At 33.7% G+C, this 15,472-nt stretch overlaps 1 protein-coding gene and 1 long non-coding RNA gene across 4 annotated transcripts; one reads left to right on the top strand and one right to left on the bottom strand.

The window, feature by feature from the left end:
• Positions 1-985: 985 nt before the first annotated feature.
• Positions 986-13,920, top strand: LOC128224582 (uncharacterized). The gene is made up of 3 exons (XR_008259500.1): positions 986-1,037; positions 12,205-12,333; positions 13,699-13,920. It is a non-coding gene; the product is annotated as an uncharacterized LOC128224582 (long non-coding RNA).
• Positions 6,587-9,861, bottom strand: LOC128224581 (uncharacterized). 3 transcript variants are annotated; one of them, XM_052934488.1, is made up of 6 exons: positions 9,728-9,861; positions 8,587-8,696; positions 8,023-8,313; positions 7,650-7,689; positions 7,412-7,525; positions 6,591-7,326 (listed from the first exon to the last, which is right to left on the bottom strand). In XM_052934488.1, the coding sequence occupies exons 2-6, from the start codon at positions 8,644-8,646 to the stop codon at positions 6,911-6,913; spliced, it is 921 nt and encodes a 306-aa protein (XP_052790448.1). In that variant the 5' UTR covers positions 8,647-8,696; positions 9,728-9,861; the 3' UTR covers positions 6,591-6,910. The 3 variants fall into 3 exon arrangements, with proteins under 3 accessions (XP_052790449.1, XP_052790448.1, XP_052790450.1); XM_052934490.1 differs by having other exon boundaries at positions 6,593-7,326; positions 8,023-8,225; XM_052934489.1 differs by lacking the exon at positions 7,412-7,525 and having other exon boundaries at positions 6,587-7,326.
• Positions 13,921-15,472: the final 1,552 nt, after the last annotated feature.

Below are 15,472 nucleotides of genomic sequence, written 5' to 3'. Positions count from 1 at the left end.
TAACACACATAAATTTTGAGTGATACAACTTTTTCTTCTTACTAAATAATGCATATATGGAAAAAAATACTGATAACAAGATTGTAACCGTATATTTAGTTGCTGAAAACGCACAAATATAAAATAAATGATGGGTGCTGTAAAAAGATTTTCTGTGATCTACTTTCGTTTCAGACGGTAGAAATACCTGCACCTTTCTGTCAAATTAAACTCGGTATCCTTCATAAGAACCATTGTTGTCAACATTTATTCACCCTTATGGTATTTTTAAACAATTGTATCAATTGTGGTAAATCTTTTTTGGGAGTAAGAGTGCATCTCGCACTGACAAAAACATGAGCTGTGTCGAATTGGCCTGCGTAATTATCAGTATTTGCTTTGAAAATCATATTTCATTTATTTTTGGATTGGTGAGTAAAACTACAAATGAACCCTGCAGACACAGTCCATGTATCCAACACCGTTAAAAATATATACATTAATTTAAATGCATACTGTGAGACCTAAATTTGATACAAGATTATTCGGTTCAAGCGAAAACTCAGCGTTAATGAACTAAACGTATATTCTGACTGTCAATGGAACACACCAAAAGTTTTATAAAATTTAGTTCACACTAAGCAAATAAATTATTTGTGTTTCGTTCAAATTGAATATTCCACGTATTATTTTTCTTTAAAGCAAGGGTTCGTACTGTCTATATTTAAACTGTAAGATAGTCACTAAGTATTCGTGTTTTAAAGTGGATTGAATAGTTAAAGTAAATATATGATATCGTTTGTATTTGAGTTAAATATATTTATGAATCTACGAAGTTTTAAATACTACGAACCGTGTTATTTACGGTGTTTACTTATTGGATTGGCCCTAATATGACAACTATTAAATGTAATCCTTATACACCCAGCAGTATTGATTAGTCATGTGATTCAACGTATATAAACCGCCAGAACGTTTACAAAAATCACTTTGATACAAGGGAGCGCGCAAAGAGCAGTAAATGATTTTGATTCAAACTCCGAACAGGACGTTAAAATGTATGTATTTGTGTATATAGAGTTTATTATCGAATTACTTACCAGTGCTTTACGTGCGGTGAGGCTAATAATTGTCGGAGTTTCTTTCCACAAAGGTAGTTTAGTTTAGTTTGATACCATTAAAGATCGTATCAGCCAGGCACCACGTAATTCTTTGGATTTTTGATGTACAGGTTTCAAGTAGTGTTTTGCTGATAAGGCCACAACAAATTGATCATTTGTTCTACGGATTTTGCCAAAAAAAGTAGGAGCGAGCGAGCGAAAAAAACAACAACCTTTTTTTTAGAATTTACGATAAATCAGAGGCGAGCGAAGAGCGAAAAATTAAAAAATAATAATAAAAAAGTTTATTTCTTAACAAATTTATCATACAATTATGTCAAGAAATGCTTTTTAATTGCAAACAAAGGTTCTCAGTTATAAATGAAAAGGTTTTGATTGTATCACAAGCAAATTTGTTTTGATATTTAACAAATGGCGATGAGATTCAGTGGTTTACTATTAACTTCAATTTAAACGTGGATATATTGTAAAGACAACATTCCTCTTAGTAACGTGCAATTATTTGAGGACCAAAAGGAAAACTATTGTATTCATTCCGTAACTTACCATCACAAAAAAAAACAACATTTTAGACTAGTAATTCATCATTTGAGCATTTCCAAATATTTGGTCAGGTCTTAATTTGAATCTCTTGAAGCACATGATAAAATTGTAGTGACTTTGACATTGCAGAAAGGTTGAAAATGTAAATAACACAGAGAACATTTCAAAAAAAGATACTGTGGATTGAATTGCGGGACAAAATATTTAAAGCAGTATCAAACAATTCTGCAAATGTGGCACAAGTCATTATATTAAAACAGGTGGTGGAATAAAGATGTTTCCCTTTCATAACCTCGCCTTGACCACGAACCTATATATGGTTTATAGGTCCGTGCCTTAAAAAAGAATAACATGATGGCCTATATAGCTTCAATGACCGTAAGAAACATGCCAATTTAATAACAGGCCAATTTACTACAACTCGATCAAAGAAGACAGTGGATAAGCACAAAGAATTGAGAAAATTAAAATAGTCATTTTACGTATAAAAGGTTTTATTTTCTAATTTAACTTATGCTATTTTTATACTGTATGTGTTATGCACTAGTCAATTGTACCCCCCCCCCACCAGGTCCGGGAAATAGCGGGGACTTTCGGTCCAGCCAACCCCGGGTAAATCCACCTCCTTCACCCGGCACTGTGGGGCACCTTGAAGGTAAAACACGGTTCATTTCCCCGGCTATTCCAGGTCCGGGGGGCGTGGTTACAAAACAAATGCCTAAATTGCATTTGGTTTGGGTTACCCGACTCTACCTACGAAATAGGCGCCGACCCTACCGTATTTTTAGTAATAGACCGCAACAATTCAACTGAGTCCATGTGTGAACTAGAATGAACCAGATTTCATTGAAAACCAATTCATGAATCATACCTGGACTTATGTTTGATTTACAAAATAAGTTCATGTGTGGTTAAAAGTAAGAGTGTGTAATATTTTGCGTGTATAACAGTTGATACACTTATAAAACACGGATATGAAAGGGATAACTCCTATAAACTGGAAAACTCCTGGCAGTTCTGAGTTTGACCTCAAGGGGATAAGATTGCATAACAATTCTAAAAATAAGGTATTACAGGGGAGGGAACTCAGATGTATAATACATAATTAATTCAGTGCAATTATCTCCCTTCTTTACTGCTAAGCTTAAGTTAGCTCAATGATGAGTGAGTGATTGAGTTTTGTGGGAGCCAACGAGCGAGTATCCAATAGAAGGAATCGTCGCTCCAGCCGTCCAGCACCGTCAGTGCTTGTATTATAGCCAGTCGGTAAAAAACATAGATTAAATGACCGGTGGGCTTCAAAAGATTGTCAGAGATTAATTATCATCTCATAAGGTAGAAATACCATGTAATATGCACCTTTCTTTCAAATTAAACACGGTATCCTTCATGAGAACCATTGTTCTCGATATGTATTCATCCTTTTCGGTCAATTAAAACAATTGTATTAATTGTGTTACATCTTATATTAGTATAGGGACACGACATGTACTGAGGGTACGCCTATGCCGCAGAACGTAATTATTCCCATCGCGATATAAATATCAAGCCTCTTGACAGTATTTTTTCCATATACCATGACTTTTCGTTATCAAATAACCCTTGTTTCATACTTTCATACCTGTATATAAGCAATTGATAGTCTTTGTACATACAATATATCAAAAAGAGGTATTTTTCTGGAAGCAATTGCTTTAGGACTGATTTGCAAACAATTATTTTTGGTTTATCCAATGCTTTTGAAAACTAATTCAACGGAAGTCGAAATATTGTGTAAGTTCTGAAAAAGTGTCTTTTTTCTGTTCTCCAAAACATTCCAAGATGGCTGCACCACTTATAATGCAGGTGAGAGACAACTTAATAAATTTCAACAAGTTAAATAGTCAGTTGACCCATTTTCATATGAAATGACAACGAGATATAGTGCTTCCAGACACGAACCCAACACCACATACGGGTAGAAAGTTCCACTTGTGTAGAGATGAAAAGTTGCCAATAGTCGAAAATGGTATAACCATGCTCTGATTCACTTTCATGTGTTAATAAAAAGAAGAAAATGCCATGCTACTCCGAGAAGTCACTTACAAATTTATGCAATTCCCCCCTTAAGATAACTCTTTATTTTTCATTTCTATAAATACTTATGTGAAAAACTACAGAAACAAGCTCAGTAGCCAAAAGTTTAATCATAATCCTCGTTTAATGGCACTGGGTAAACGCCAAAGACATAACACAAAAAAAATCACAAACAAGAAACATGGAACAACAGCACGAAACTCCACAAACAGCACAGTGCATATATACTATATAAAAACCTAGGTATGTTCTTCATTATTTACATATGTAAAATCCATCTGCAGGAATTCAAGTATAAAAACTATAAATCCCTTCAAACTCCCTTTGCCTGGTGCAAAGGTTCAACCTGCTAAGAAGAAGACCTGGCTTTACTTTTGTTTTAAAATTATATTTAAAAAGTTAAAAAAAAAATATTTACGAATCTGTGGTCAAATTAACCATACAACCTCAAACTAGACATTTAAAAGTGAATTTTAGTAACTAAATAGTGCATATTCAGAACTATATATAATGGCGGTTTATAAACATGAATGTTTTAAAATACTGCAAAATATTTATTTCAATACGAGGCCCCTGGTTTCTTATTTAAAAGCGTCGAACGCTCAAATAAATGCTAGATTCTGTAATTATTTTTACATTTTTTAAAACCAAGATCATATTTTTTCTTGTTATAATAACATAATAGAATAACAATACACTGGCGTTATGGAGATGTGTGTTTCACTAGACCTCAAACTAAACAAATGTAATGTCAAGGCTCTTTTATCATGCAGCTTAGTTATTTATTTCCTTGTTTTGGCATACTTAGTGTCAACTCGTATCGGTATGTAATCATATATGCACATTTTGATCATGGTCTGCACCACTCTTACACTGTAAACCATATGTGGTATCCACTGGTAGGCTTCACAGATTGAAAAACAAGTTATGTATACCAGGATCAGATATTACACTTGGTTAATGCAGATATTGACCAACACTTTGGGATATTTCTCAAACCAATCAGACTATGAATCTTGCAGAGAAAAAGGACTCTTACCAGTTCATGCCTATGATATATATTTCTTTCATGCTTTTCGATGAAATATGGGGTTTTATCAGTGAAATAACAACAGTGAAAATATCAGTTTGATCAAATTTTCATTCATTAAAAGGCGGCGTAGTAATTTGGTTATGTATTCATGCCCCGCTTAAAATAAAAGTGTTTTCGTTATTTTTCTGGAACATGTGTGCACTCACAAAACTTGAGCGAATAATAAACTATAAGAATGAATAGCAGAGAACTTTTTCTAAACAAACCGGAAAAAGAAAAGTTGACAGCTATAATTTTGCGTGAGGGGTGCCCCACGGGTAGCGGCGTAAATAACACCCTTTTCAAAAGGAAGTAATTAAGAAATAAATTTAAAAAAAAACTAATAAAACTCCAACAATAAGCATAAAAGAAACAGAAAAGTTGTTTATTTCAGAGTAAGATCGTATTTCATTTCACTCGTGATCATATAAAAACTATATTTTCACTCTTGGCTTCGCCACTCGTGAGAATATGTTTTCCATGACACTCGTGAAATAAATTACAATCTTACACTGAAATTAACAAATATCCTCTGTATATTCATAATAATAAAACAAACAACACTTTTATATAACATATGGCAATACAAATTCAGATATCTGACACAAAAAAGAAAAATAGATGCATAAGGGGAGTCGTTCTAATACAAGCTGTACACTATCGCTTTGATATGTGTTCCCAAAATATGCACATCATAGTATGTATATAAATAAATGTAAATCTTTTATCACAGAGAGCTTTTATGTATTGCACAAAAATATCACAGAGTTTAATTAGCTATAAACGTATCACAAAACATGCAATTAAATAAGTACTATAACCCAATTAAAATATCTCGTGTATATGTTGTAAGAGACAGTAACTTCTTAGATTAGAATTATGTCATGTACTAAAATGATATGTTTTTCTGTATATATAATATCTTATTTCTATACAAGGTATTATTTCTGTGTCCGACGGTATCCACAACATGCACATCCTTAATAAACAAAAACTCATACTCTCACTATTGTTTTCATAAAATAGTCAAATGAATTAAAAAATAAATTTATTTCAAGAAAAGGGAGGTAATAAGCCTATGTGCTAATGTTGGCGGACAATATTTGAAGATTTCGATTCAAAGAATTATTTAAGAACTCCCTACCTACCGATCCTGTGGATTTTGAGGCCCGTGACCAGAAAGACGACCTATTTCTTTGGCCTAAGGTAATAGGTATAAATAAAGCTCAAACTTTGACCAAAATAGCCATTGTTTGGCTGATAACAGATTTTGAACATGTATGTATATCAACATTTCATTGAAAAAACACACACAAACACAATCAACATAGCACAAATAAAAAATGTGTGTCTACAGATTGTGAAAACTAAACAATGATTACAGATATTATAGGCATTATGGATGAATTCAGCAATGGCGAAATATTCATAATGTTTACCTTCATTACCTCACCCTCACCTTAATAAATCATTAAGCATGAACTCGCAATGCTTGTGAGGTTAATCAGGCAACATTTGAACTACTTTGCTATCTTTCAATTAATGAATTTAAGGGCCTGCCACAGTACAAAAGTGGGTGAGGAAGGCAAAAAATAATATGTTTCAAAAGTTCATGCCTCATTAATTTTTGAGGATCAATATTAAAGATAAACAAACATCCTTTGCGAGACTTTTATGAAACAGTTTTTATCAGATTTTGTATAAAAAAAAGCATTTGCATTTTTACGGAAAATGCCTTTTGACATAAAAGTCAAGCTTTTTGACAAAATGCTCTAGACGTCCAAATATATAATGTTATGAGGATTTTTAATGATATATTTTCAAATAACGAAGATATCAACCGAATGGTGAAATATAGTGGTTAAATTTATTTTCTGTTTGCAATAATATCTATCTTAAAATAGCTGCAATCACAACAAACTCGCAATACAATATTGATAGGGTAATATTGCAAGTTTTTACTCAAAAACATTTGCGGTTTGTACAGACATTTTTGAAAAAAAATGCAAATGTTTTTTCATTGATACTCTTATTTCGTATTTTTTTTTAAACATTAAATGCTTTGGTTCTTCAAACGACTTTTGCACTGTGGAAGGCCAAATACAAAATGAATTGCATTTTAGTTGGGCTGATCATAAGTGTAATAAACCAGGAAATGATCATCGGGATTGTTAATGTCTAACAATTCAGGGTGAGATACAGACACAGACAGCCTGTCATTCTTGTTCAGCTTGAAGACCGCTGACAGGAAACTTGTGAAGAATACACTATTTCTTGCAATTGAATTCTTTGTTTGCATCAAGCTCCCCGTTGTGCCAAATTTGTGTGAAAGGAGATCTACATGATGACTGAACGTCGTTGGTCTGGTTTCATTCATCGATGTGCTTGCCTCCTTTTGTCGCCGTAGATTCAGCTGCGAGGAAACGATGTAGTAGCCAGCCTTCCGGACAAATATCTCACCTTCGAGTTCCAAGTGGATGCAATTGTTCACGTAAAAGGTTCTCCCGTTTTTATTCCATAGGACCTTGTAATGACCTTGAATTAAAATACGATTACATATTATATCAGCGAGTTTTTCTACCACACAAACCAAACGATACATAATGTTAACTGTTCTTACCATCAACAATGTAGCTAGTTTTGAACTCCACAACCCCAACTACTTTAGCAATGGGCTTCTTGTCGTTTGTTTCTCTTTCACAGTCAACATAATCTTCTATTATGTCAAGCAGACCTGTAGTATGTAAACATATCAAAATGAAATGAGAAAATATATTTTGTGACTTATTACTTAATAAATAACATTCTTATTGCTCCGCGTTTACATTCATTAACAGAAAAGCATAACTCATACCTACTTCGACTGGAAATGCTGTTTTGAAACTGAGCTGTCATTTCCTAAATGGTAGTAAATTAAAGTGTATGTCTAAATCAAACAAGTAAGACACATATCAACAAGTAGGTATTTATTTCTGGGTTTGAGATTCAAGACGAGTGAAATCAAAATGATATTCATACTCATATAATTCCTCGTAATTGTTACTTATATAAAGCTTTGCATTGTGTTACACATAACAAGTGTTGTTGTTAAATGCGTCGCTCCATATACTGTTTTAAATATAAGAAAAATGTTTTGAGTAACTTTTAAAAATCTGTTTCTCAAGCTGTCATTGTTCCATTTGCGTAGGTCTGGTATATTTGATCTGCTGAACAATGTCCTTTAAGATTTACCTTCTGAAACAACATCTGAGTTATCCTTTCGACAGGTCCACAACACATCCCATCGTCTCTTTGTTTGATAGCAGAACGACCAGCAGGTTCTGGGCCTGGGTTTGTGATAGCATTTGTCTTCATTAAGTCGCAAGGGATGCAAGTTAAGCTTTCTTTGGGCATAGTTAAAGGAGCTCTTACAACAACCCATACTATTATAAGCACTAGGAAAGCAAAGGCTAGGATGATGTTGGCTATTATGCAAATAACAGCATGAAGCTTTAAATCAATACTATTGCATTTACCGAACCCCTGAAAAAATAACACACTCTGTAGATATCACCTTTCACAAAAACCGAAATCAGTAAATTTGTTCCGTTGTTTGTTTAACACGTCAACGGGAAGAATTATAGAAACATTAAACAACAGGCATAATTTACGTATTAATGAATTTACCGTAAGAAATTAAAACCAAGTATTGTCACATTTTGCCTGAAGTTAGTTTACCTGATATATCAGTATTAGTATAACAACAGTTCGACAAGGAACGCAAAAATAGTTTGATAAAGTACTAGAATAACGTACCTTCCTCTTTCTTCTGGGCTTGGGACCAGCAGACTCGTTGAAGTCAAATGATAAATTCATCGTCTTCTACGTGCTGAAGTCCGTCAGGATTAAAGGCCTGTATGTTCAACCTGCGTTATTAGTTTAACAAATGTAATAAATAAACCATAAATGAGCATAAGTTTGTAAACGTCAACCAAGCAACATATTAATATGGTATATATTGATATAGCAAAGATTACAATTACACAGCGTTATTTGATATTATATTTAATGGAACATTGTTTAACTCGACAGCAGTTTTAAATTGAAAAATGATATCATTTAAAAAAACACACACTTGGATTTCTCCAATGCGTCTCTTCCTAATGTACATGTAGCTACATAGCACACTTTTATAGTCAGTGGAACACGCTGTCGGTGTAAAACTTCTATAATTGGTCCCATTGAATACATTAAATACGAATGAGTTTTATCTATATGTCTATCGGAAGGATTTTCCTATTAGCTTTTGTTTTAGACTATTGTTCATTGTACAACTTCACTGATCTTGTTTAAGTGATATGTTATCTAGTTGTCAAGTCATTGACCTAGTTCCCACGGTTTTGTTTACATAATATGTTTTTTTTAATGAGCCCGTCAACCGAATTTGAAGTTTTTCTCTTGTTTATGTTTATTATTATCTTATGTTTATCACTATCTTATAACTTAATGTAAAGTTGAGGAGAAAGCTACTGTAACTTTTCATCAAACACACACTTACAAAGAAAACGTTCGATTAAATGTGCGTTCTGTACATTATAATAGAAATAGTGTCATCCATATGAAGACACGAAGCAAATGGACACGGAACACGTGTTTTTTAACTCTCTAAAATAAATATAACATTAATATAAAAACTTTTATTATACGTATATGACGTTATGCATTATTTTGCGACCTTTTTAGTAAGATAAGCGTTCTCCACCATACTTGAATAATGAATTAAAACGACAATAGTATAATTAAAATACTAGAAACATAATACATTGAATTTCTTTTTTTTTTTAACTTAATAGGCTTTAATAACCATGTCATTTCTAAATAGTCCCGATACTGACGTTGTATAAGGCAGTATTTCGAAGGATATATGATTACTTTAACAAAAACAATACCAACGTACCATTTTGACGCTCTAGGTTTTTTTCCATCGACGCTTAAAACGTTTCATTTATAATTTTATGAACACACTTATTTTATAAATCCTTTTATAAATACCATACGATTTAAACTGTTTACGGTAACTACTAAACATGCTCGCGCAATTTCATTTCATATTTATATGATCGAAGGAAACAAAACAAATAGACGGTAGCGTGATCATCAAATGCATTTCAACTTGTTCAAATATTTAAATAAATTTGTCGACCAGAAACGACCTCACCTATATATCTATTAACAATTCTAACATTACATTGTTGCTATGGTGCTATCAGCAGATAAGTGCACTCACTTGGCGGTTCCAATATAGCTAGGCATGCCTGACAGATTGACATTTAAATAATAAAAAACAACAACAATACATTTATGCGTACGATTGTAGAACTACTACAGTCTGAACTATTGTATCCGTCGAAACATATCAACGCAGTGGCGGATCTACCGGGGGGCACATAGGGTCCGTGCCCCCCCCCCAGTGGGCTGGCAAGTAATGTATTTTTGGGGCACATCTATTGATTTAACTGTACAAATAAGTTGTTTTGTCACAATTTAAATTTTATATAAGAATTATACTAGAGCCTTCGTAAATTAATACATAATAATTTATTTGAAACCCTTTTTGGAATTTGTTGTCAAGTTGTTTCTACTTCAGTTAACTTAAATTTATAACAATGACATCAGAAGTACCTACAGTATCGTTGAGTGCAATCAATATACTGTAGGTTTATAAAGCACTAATTTTAAGGCATTAATACGTGTGTCTCAGGTAGACGAGTGGTTCGATTCCCCAAAACGGTTAGATATCTTTGTTTTTTTAGAAAGGTTTATCTCAGTAAATGATATCTTTTTAATTCAATTGATCTGCCAAACATTATTCACAGTGAATACAAATGTCATTATATGATTAAAATAATGCATTCAATAAAGTTTGATATGTTTATAATTAGTTGTGCACCACCATTTAGAAAGTCCTGGGTCCGCCACTGCAACACATATCTTAATTTATATGACAGCTCATCCTAATATTTTGTTTCTATATGCATCAATATAGGTAAACAATAAACAATAAACAATTCATCCATGGATAAGTTTGTAGAACTACTAAAGTCTAAAATACTGTATTTAATCCGTCGAAGCATACAAGATAATGTTTTAAATACTTATAACAGCTCATCCTCTTATTTTGTTTCTGTGTGCATCAATATACAATTGTGTAACATGTGGCTATTTTACCGAGCGGCCTAAGAACGTATGACTAATAAAGAAAATATCATATTTTGTCTTTTTGATCAGAACTTTTGGAAAATTGATTTTAAAAATAATTTGACTTCAAACCAGATTTTACCATAACCGATGGGAATCAGGTCAAACACTAACAAAAAAGAATCACAAATAATCACTTGAATTGTTGAAAGTCAACCAGCGCTTAGATGCATACCGTCTTCAGTGGCTTGTTCATTATGTGACTTTTTCCTTTTTGACTCTCACAAAGTGGAGCTTTCACTCCGCGACTTTTAACGCCGCGCATATCGTGCCTTAAATACAAACTCCCTATCGAGAGAATGTGTTTGGTAGTCTGGGCAGCAGTAACAACAATCACTAGACACTCTACCTTTTAAGAGTCGCAGATGCACATCAAGATGTATTCTAGGGCAGGGCTTAGTGTGTACTCAATGTCCACGAAGTTCCATCGACATGCAATCCGAGAATCAACACCTGACCCGATACATAGCTTTACCGAATACCTACAGATACCTAACATCACTGGCACACCTTCTATATATCGCTAATTAATCTTCTTAAAGTGGTTGGGGTTGGGGGGACGGGGACCTTATTTACCCTTGCCATCAGGTTATACCAATTTACCATGCATTTTTCTATCACCTCGATAGCTGATTGGACGAGTCCACTATATTGGGCCATTCCATTAGACTGACCTATATTTCAGCGATGGTGAGACAATTATGAAAGCTGCAACGTTATTAATACCCAAAGAGTTAAAAAGAACTAATTGATTTACAATGCTTTATATTTCAAAATCATTACAATTGTTCCTGTGTAGAAACCTGAAACCAAATATCTACAGACAGGTGTTGCAATGTTCTGTCTGAGAGAGAGAGAGAGAGAGAGAGAGAGAGAGAGAGAGAGAAATAATAACACTAATAAGCCTATTTAAAACATATCAAGATGTGAAGAAAACAATATGAATGCAATAGTGATAGTGAAAATTGATCAAATGCGTTCGTGCAGTTTATATGAAAGTACAGTGTATATAGGTGCGAAAAAAAATTGTACAGCCATGTCAACAGAATCGCTAAGATCGATATATGTAATACACAGTACTCCGAGGTGTGTATATTTAACAGATTCTGCTAGTTCTGCATCATCAATGAACCACTAAAATCTAAACTAAAGTCATTTTCTTTTTCTTTCTTTCAGTGTTTATTTTCTTGGAGAAAGTGTCCATCAAAGACTGGTGACCTTTTTGTGTATTCGAAAACAGCATGGGTGTGGAATCACGTGACTTAGAAGGTCCTCACATGAGTCACAACCGATGTATACAAACAAGTAAGTGAAGTTCATTTTTAATAACCGTTTTGACAGAAAATATATCAAAATATTTAGTAGCCTATAAAAGACTACGCTATTTTCTGCGTCTACATGTGTGAAATTTGTATTTTAATGATGAAATCTTAAGCCGAAACTTCAGCGTTGCATCGTTCTATGAAAATCCGTCAAGTTTTCATAAAATATCAAAACAGTAGAGCATGATATCGCTCTGTAATTATAGGGATCTAACTTATCTTTTTTGCCGTTTTAATATAACGTTGTAGTGATTCCTTTTGATTTATACTTGAAAATAACCAAACTTGGCCATCTTTATATAAGAAACGGTAACATACATTACAATAGAGTTCCGGTGTTCTTGATCTTTCAAAGTTAATACAATCAAAACTCAAAAGATTTATTATTCTTGCACATTTTAAAGGCTGTGGCAATATCATCTTCTGATATAATAATAATATCACTGCTTTCTGTTAATGTAATGGTTTTCATTTCTATTTGGACATTATACAAATGATTGTCAGCTAAAAAAGTGCGCCTGATGGTAGATACAGAGGTCTTTAAAGTATCGCATTTATCCACTGTCTGTATTTCCGGGGTTGTTGCAGTATTTTCCATCAACTATCACCTCACATATTTTAGACGCTGTCCTTTTTCTTTCGTCTAGTGATAAGTTTCCAATATGCACTATTATCAAACTCGTCAGTCTCATATAGTCCAATTCGTGGTTGTGTTATTAGAATTTATGCATAATTTGATTATGACAATAAATACAATGCCAGCATCAGCCTTCATGTTGTTCATTATGTTGCAGAAAGAGTTGATCCCCATTGCTCATTTCTTGAACCTTACTGTTGCCCTGTTTCAATACTCCGAAGAAAAGGGCTGTCATGTTCCAGATATTCCACAGGGCGCCGTTTGTTGTCATCTGTAGTGCAGTAATGGACACAAACGCCGATTTGTCATAGAGACCTTTTTTAATCGCATATTTGAAGAAATAATGATGGCAAATGGTGAAAATAATGATGTAAACAACAACACTCAAAATAAACAACAACAGAAAGAATATTATGTTCAAACCCGTAGATATGGACCAATTTCTGTCTTAAAAATTAGAAAAACAAATTGAAAAGAATAATCAGCGATATGAATGTAGTTTATGATTTTTATCGTCAAAACGAGATTTAATAAATATTCCATTCATTCCACCAACTGAGTTAAGTGCATATCTGTGTCCGTTTTTACTTATCACTAGAAAACAAAATGTTGAGGAGTATGGGTCAACAAGCCTTAGAAGCTTTGTGAACTCTGTTGAGATAGATCTAAGATGTTAAAAAATATCCGTTATTCATGGTGTTGAATTTGCAGAAGTTAGACACCTCTTGAAAATCAAGCAGAAAAACCTGAAGATGATGGGCAAAGGCAGCAAGCCAGGAGCAGCCAAGGCTCTCATCGACACACAGCTGGGAAAGATGTATCAGGCTAGTACTCTTACCAGTTCACGAGCCTTCATCCATTTAATATGGTACTGATGTATTACCTTTTTTAATACGAGGACTGTGCTGAAGAGCGTAACATAAGATGGTGTGACATTTACCTTCGGTTGGACCCTGGAACTGGGCGTGAGTTCACTGACAAGTTGTGATTTTTTTTATAAAATAATAATTTTAAAATGCAGATCTAATTTCTTATCATTGAAAAGAAATAGATATATTTGTGTGTTTTTAGCAATACAGAATCATACGCTTTCATTAAAATGTGAATTAAACACATGAAATTTGATTATTGTTTTACAAATGTTGATGCCAGATATTTCAGACAACATCCTGTTACGCCACACAGCCAGAGGCCGAGCCACGCCAATATCCTGTTGATTTATTCGAAGCCTTAAAACAAATAGTTCCATGTTGTCTGCAGTGAAGTGATTAAAAGTGTTTATTAAGTGCAATGATTATGTTTATCTTTCACCAATATTGTTCACAATTTAAACGATATGCATGAAATAAAACTAAATTCGTAATCACACACGCACGCACGCACGCACGCACGCACACACACACACACGTACACATTCACGCATTCACGCGTTCACGCACGCATACTGTCAGTATATATTCACGCACGCACGCAAACACATGTTTGTTCTAATTCGGTCGAACATGAAAGCAATTTATATATTCTTTATACTGATTTGAGTAAGTGTCTGTCTTATATTTGTCGATCTATGTAAAACAATTTTTCTCAGTCGCCGATGGCCAAATTTACAACCAAATTATTCGTTCATTCACTAAAATATTCCCATTCATGCATTGCACTAAACTCGTGCAGAAAACGAGGAACACATACCATCTACACTGGTGGTACGCTTTGTTTACTCATCCGCCGTTTATCATTTATAACTGTAACCTTATCCGCTATGTAAAACTCATTCTTAACCCAAATTTCTAGTATTGTATATATCTAATCCATAATGAACAAGAACACTCCCAACCTCCCCCGGCAATGTCTTGCCAATACAAGTATATATCCATAACACTAAATATTAATTGATAGCTTAACCTTGAAACGTATTTGTCTCCATATTGAATCACAGTGTCGTTATGATATGTATAAATTGAATATTTCTGTAGTATAATTGATATTACCTAATATATGATTACCTTTACTTGTGTGACATGCAAATCTCATACTACTATCACTCTGTATAACATTGTACTTGTATGTTTTCACGAAAAAATATATAGCCAGACAGAGCCCCTGGTGTTTTATACCGCGGTCTAAATAAGGTAGTTGACACGGTGTGATAATGCCCCATTTTGTAGACGGGATAAAACAACAGTGGCCCAGCTAAGCTTTTATACATGTACATGTATAGATAATTATTGTTTTTCGTACTATTAATCAGTTATATCGAATTCCTGTACCCGATTACCAATAATTTAATTTAACATGCGTTTTATATATATCCTATACATGTTGTTGCATACATTGTAACCTGAATTAGTAAATAAAACGAGTTTTGAAAAACAAGAACAAAAAAACAATATTGCACCAGTCAATTGTATCACGCCCCTCCCCCCCCCCCCAAGTCCGAGGTATACCGGGGATTGGTGGCCTCGACGTGCCGGGTGAATGTTGTGCC

This window comes from Mya arenaria, chromosome 17 (assembly GCF_026914265.1).
Source record: "Mya arenaria isolate MELC-2E11 chromosome 17, ASM2691426v1".
NCBI classification, from domain to species: Eukaryota; Metazoa; Mollusca; class Bivalvia; order Myida; family Myidae; genus Mya; species Mya arenaria.
Note: the sequence above shows the minus strand (reverse complement) of the source record. Positions and strands in the feature narration are given on the sequence as shown.

Bases quoted from the DNA above. Each gene is read 5' to 3' on its own strand.
- LOC128224581 (XM_052934488.1), bottom strand. From the start codon at position 8,646: ATGAATTTATCATTTGACTTCAACGAGTCTGCTGGTCCCAAGCCCAGA. The intron at 7,526-7,649 runs GTAGGTATGAGT...TACATACTACAG, and splicing joins AAACAGCATTTCCAGTCGAA to GTCTGCTTGACATAATAGAA. The intron at 7,327-7,411 runs GTAAGAACAGTT...TTTTAATTCAAG, and splicing joins AACTAGCTACATTGTTGATG to GTCATTACAAGGTCCTATGG.